The sequence below is a fragment of the Mercenaria mercenaria genome, chromosome 19 (assembly GCF_021730395.1).
Source record: "Mercenaria mercenaria strain notata chromosome 19, MADL_Memer_1, whole genome shotgun sequence".
NCBI lineage: Eukaryota > Metazoa > Mollusca > Bivalvia > Venerida > Veneridae > Mercenaria > Mercenaria mercenaria.
This window is the reverse complement of record NC_069379.1, coordinates 45,875,174-45,881,173: the sequence shown is the minus strand read 5'-3', so window position 1 is coordinate 45,881,173 and position 6,000 is coordinate 45,875,174. Positions and strand designations below refer to the sequence as shown.

General features: G+C 33.0%; 1 protein-coding gene across 2 annotated transcripts in view; it reads left to right on the top strand.

The window, feature by feature from the left end:
* The first annotated feature begins 1,230 nt into the window (after positions 1-1,230).
* Positions 1,231-6,000, top strand: part of LOC123542051 (uncharacterized) — a 62,585-nt gene continuing 57,815 nt past the window's right edge. The window contains exons 1-3 of one of the 2 annotated variants that reach the window (XM_045327684.2): positions 1,231-1,267; positions 3,491-3,543; positions 5,876-5,969. In XM_045327684.2, the coding sequence (XP_045183619.2) occupies positions 5,891-5,969 (79 nt within the window). In that variant the 5' untranslated portion in view covers positions 1,231-1,267; positions 3,491-3,543; positions 5,876-5,890. The remainder of the gene's footprint in view (positions 1,268-3,490; positions 3,544-5,875; positions 5,970-6,000) is intronic. The other variant, XM_053530841.1, reaches the window with a different exon arrangement.

Below are 6,000 nucleotides of genomic sequence, written 5' to 3'. Positions count from 1 at the left end.
TCATGTTTTCTCTAAATGTACCTTACCACTAAATGTAGCAATGTATCAGTCAATGTGACAAGAAATGATAAAAAATTGACGACCTTTTGTAGCCCTCAATATTATAATATTGAATAATATAAATACTGATATTTATATGAATGATATTATACAGGAAGTTAAGTTGTACCCAGTGAATGAAATCAGAGTGTAATATTTCTATGTTATATTGGCAAAACATGATTTAAGTAAAATGAAATTACACACTGATCTAAACTTAAAAGTAACCACGGCGACAACGAAATAATCAGTGCGCAACAAATAAAGATGATGTATTTTCTCTTCCGGGTTTTTCAATGACTAAAGATTTTCGTTCATGTGCTCTTAAATTCCATCAAAACGTCTGTCTTATGATCACTATAATTGCAAAAAAGTTAAAGTAGATTTAGCATGTATAACAACTCTAATTACTTACGTCTTTAAAGAATCATTCCATTGTAAAAATTCCTTGACCGCCTGGATTAAAAAGAAATCATTCAAATTCCTGAAGACATGGTGTGCTTTATATTTAATTACAGAACATTAGCAAGCTCAGTTAAACCAGGTATGTTCTGTTCTGCTTGGCGGCTTTTTAGGTATCGATGTGGACATTTGAGTGACACTTAAATAAAAATTATCAATTAACAATATTAAATTCAATTTCACTGATTAAAGCGCCTCTCTGAATATGTTAAATGAAATGCTTATAACATTTAATATGGAAGAATCGTGTGAGTTACGCTTTCATCTTTAAGATATCTGTGCATCAAAAGCCATATTTTATATATTTGAAATTATCAAATTGAGGATTATTAGTATAAATTCGGGTTTAAACAGAGAAACATGTATGTTACTTTTGCAGCTGTTTGATTTAGACAATCTATTACATAGTGCACGAGTATCTCGTGTACAACAAGTCGTCTTACTGCAGGACGCTATCCCCCTAGCTAAGACAATTTATGCAACTGATGTAAAGGATATGATGCAAATTGTTAAAGATGAAGTTACCCAATGAATGAAATCAGAGAAGATTATTCCTGTGCTATATTGGCAAAAATGTGCTGTAGAAGTAATAAACTTACAAAATGATTTAAACTTAAAAATAGTTATGATGTCAATGTAATGGTTAATGCGCAAAAAAATAAAAAATAAAAATAAATCATATATTTTCTCTTCCGTGTTATTCTTAAGCGCAAATCTAGAAGCTGGTATCATTGATTTTCAAGTTTGAAAGGATAAATGGCTTACGGTAAATATGCTTTTAGATCTCCATTTTTTCTAATAAGTATAAGATTTATGCAAAATAAGATTGTGTTAAAAACCTACAGATCGACTGCTATATATATATTAAAGCGACGACCGCCTTGGTAGCCTAGCGGGAAAAGGTCCGCTTTAAGAGATCATCAGTTCAATACAAAAACGTAAAGATATTGAATTATGTGTCGTTTAAGGCGCGTGGTTATACAAGAAGAATGCTCCAAGTCGGCATGTCAGTGTGACAGCCACGTTACTTTTTGATTATAGAAAAAAATATTGGAATCTTAAACAAATGATCAGCATTTTAAAACATAAATTCAGCATCCACTTTTGTGTTTGACATTACAAATTATAAAATAATACATTTCATCATTTAAGCTATATGAACAAAAGGGTTTTGAATGTGAATGAGGAAGTTTTCATTTTACACAATTTGCATGTTGTGATTTGAAGCATTAAACTTTTAAAATATTACAAAAAATGAATAAACAAAGAAAAAATGGTCAAAATGGTCTAAATATTATGTTCTTATTTAATATGAGAGAGAATTCAATAATAACTGAAAAACTGTCACACCGTTACGACCCATTGTTATAGGTCTGGGTAGTGACATGACTGAAAACTGTCACACCGTTGCGGCCTACGTTGTAGACCTGGGTTATGACGTGGTTGCTGGCTGTCACACCGTTGTGACCTATGGTTATAGGTCTGGGTATTGACATGACTGAAAACTGTCACGCCGTTACGACCTATGTTTATAGGTCTGGGTAGTGACATGACTGAAAACTGTCACACCGTTGCGGCCTACGTTGTAGACCTGGGTTATGACTTGGTTGCTGGCTGTCACACCGTTGCGACCTATGGTTATAGGTCTTGGTAATGACATGACTGAAAACTGTCACGCCGTTGCGACCTATGTTTATAGGTCTGGGTAGTGACATGACTGAAAACTGTCACACCGTTGCGGCCTACGTTGTAGACCTGGGTAATGACATGGTTGCTGGTTGCATTTGTCACACCGTTGCGACCTATGGTTATAGGTCTGGGTAGTGACATATCTGAAAACTGTCACACCGTTGCGACCCATTGTTATAGGTCTGGGTAGTGACATGACTGAAAACTCGGCTGTGTTGCTCTAAACACGGACTAGACACAAAGAACTGTGTTTCAGCGGCTGACGGATGCCTCGGCGCGGTTTTGAACAAAGAGCTCATGTTTCAGTGGCTGGATTTGATCACGTGATGCATTTATTATAATGAGCGTCGAAATTTTGTTTATTCGTCACGTGATGCATTTCTCAAGACGAGGCTCCGGAAGTTGATGTTTTCTAACGTTAAACGAAAGTGGAATTGTGTATTCGTTAAAGTATCTATCGTCACATGATACATTAATGAAAACGAGGCTCCGAAGGTTACACTAATGTAAACGGAAGTACATGTATGCATTCGTTATGCGCTAGCTTTAATTTAAATGAGATTATGAAACGAAAGTAGATTCGTCACGTCTATACATACATTTCTTATAAACCACGTTTATTACATAAACTTCCAATTATTTAAACATACATCACAAAAATTTCCCTTGATCTGTATTTATAAGACAAAGAATAATAAAGAGTCGTGAAATCTCGTGAACTGAATGACTTTCCTTCACTGAGGTGTATTCCTACGCGTCGAAACATAAACAAATTAAGGTAGATACAGAATATTCACTGGCTTGGTTGAATGTATTTGATAGGCTTTTTATATGTACGTCGTGACTTCAAATATTTTTTCACTAACATGCTGAAAAAGAATATAACTTAACTTTACATCATAACTTTACATTTAAGACGTCAAAACGCCGACAGGACCTCTAGTATGATATAATATTATTATATAACCTTTAGTGTTGTACATTGTGATGATACTGTCTTTTGATACTAGTACTTGGAGTTGATAGCGGACAGGTGTCTGGTTATGATGGTACCAAATACACTAAATTGCATGCAACGAAAAATGAATTTTAGAAACAGCCTAAATGTTAACCCTTCTAAATCCCCTTTAAAAAGTTTAATGCATTACAATTAAAATACGATTCAGTTTTAAATGTGTCACCATTAACATCTTCATGCATATATATTTTATGTCTTCTTCGCATGGATGGACGATAACTGCTATTTTCATACGTGCTCGAACATTCATGCGGCTGTCTTAACGATGTTTTATTCTTTCAGAAGTCATATGTCGTATTACGGAAAAGTAGATACACAAATGTATATTCATAGAGGTAGGTTTTCGTTAATGTATCCTTAAGTGACACATTTTGGCGACTGTAATGGATTTTAATCAGTGAACAACATCTAAAAACGTTAAACCCCTTTGTTCATTTTTAAAAGAACAACTGTATACTGTAATGAATAGTCATTTATCAGTGGAAATCAATGTTATTCAAATAGATATACGCCTTTTTTCTATTATCCATGCAGTATAGTTCCGCCAGTTCTAAAGGACGCAAGGGGTGATGCATGTTACATAATCGAATTTGTTTCAGTGCGCCTTTAATAAATCTCATTGATTTATAACATAAGAACATTGCTCTCAAAGTCAGTTGCAACTGTGACAAACAAACAGGAAGCTCTTTTCACTAGGGTTGTTTGCTTCAAGAATGTTTGTAAATCACAAAATAAAACTTATAAATAATTCAATTTGAATCTGATTATTTGCATAAATGTCTTTATCTTTTTATCTAATGAATGACAGACAGTGTGAATTTCTTTTTTTTAAGAAACATTAAATCTTTTAAACAAAATCGAAAAAATATATCAACAAAATATGCTTGTATTTCTATGTTTTTATTTTTACAATGCTAAACAGTTTTATTGAACACAGAATAATGAAACAACAACTTACAACATTGCCAAATAATCGTGCTCATTTACTTCCTACATGTTATTATGAGTAATATATAGCTGGATGAAATCATTCTGTTTACTTGACCTTTTAGTGTCCTTTAAACGTTCCAAAATATTTTGAACTGAAAAAAAAGTCTTTGTTAAACTAAAACTTCCTGTTCATTGTGTGTAATAAACAGGTAGATATCCATAAACTAGGTTACTACATAAGATATAATATAATTACTCAATGCAATCGGAAGACCATTTTGTAACGAAAATGGAATCAATCATCACATGAATTGCCTTCCAATAAAGACAAGAGCCATAAAGCTATCTTCCTTACATGTGTCAGTTGTTTTTTTTTTCCATTTCATGATGATAGTCTTTACAGACAGGTTGAATTTTACTGATGTGGTGATTCCTTCATAAGAGGTAGCCAAAAGTCGTTGATTCTACCCAGATACTCTACCAAGAAGAATTAATGCATGAAAATGCTCCTGTGTGATCACAGTAGTTACAAGTCTAAATCCTGTTGATTTCAAAGTTAACTTATACGCCAGTTTCAAATACATAACGGAACAAAAAAGATATCAAAATTGGGCAAGGAACTATTCTTGTTAACAGAAAAAACTTATTTTAATCACATAATAAGTGCATGTTGCAGTGGTAAACAGATATGTATCAATTTTAATAAATGTTATCAGAGATGACGGATTCGAAGAATATACTGAAAGATAAAGCGACATGTTGACAGTATATTATTTTTAAGAAAATCTTTTTGAAACATACAACACGGCTTAGCAATTTGACTCGACTTTTGTTCGATAGAAAATGGATAGGGTATGCTGCGAACTGGGTCTTTCAATGCGCAACATACACCGATCCAACCCACCTAACTACAACAAATTTAAAGACAATATGTCATACCCGAACGTGTCTGAAACTTAAGGGGCACCGGTGTTCTTCCACCGAAAAGCTGAAAAAGTCACCGTTTGACCTACATTATTATTAAGGTCTTTCTCTACGTGTATTAAAATTATAAACCTACACCGTATCAACAGGTCATGTCTGTGTCATTTTAGAAATTAATTTCATTTGTTATTGATTGTTATATAGCAAGTAATAGAAAAAGCAACCACAAAAGCAAGGACAGCATTTCAATAATGAATAGTTTTGTTATACAGGGTACATTTTTGACTAATCAGAAGCACAATGCAAACATAGTATAACTCTTAAATCGCTTTCTTTGGATTCAGTAAATCTAAAAGAAATATATGAAATAAATAGTGCTGAAAGTTAAATACTGTAATTACGAACATCATCATTTAAGTTGACCAGAAATAATTACTAATTGACGAAATTCTGTAGCAAACATTTTACACTTGAAAATTCTGGTAATATAAATGCTAATCACATCTATTAAAATATCATTCAGGGCGTTAAAATGGAATAATATAATCAAAAAATGATTTATGGGTATTCTCATGAGAGTAACGGGCATGTGCACATAAAGCGAAAAGAATAAACTATATATTAACATTTAATCGTCATTAAAAAATACAAAAACAAAAAACAACAGAAAATAATTTTTAAAAACACATTAAGTCCATGGAAGTATGTTTTGAAGCCAGATGTTAATGCAGACAAAAAGACGGTAAAAAATGGTAGCGCCCAGATACCTTATTCCCTATGATATTCTGTTATGTATTTTATTTAATGTTTCAGATAGGAAGAGATAAGATGGCATGCGAGAAACTCATTAGTATGCACATGGTATGCGTGACATTGTTGTTTCATGTCTTGATCGGGATTGCAACGGGTAAGACGATCGTTTTCTAAGGCAATACTTG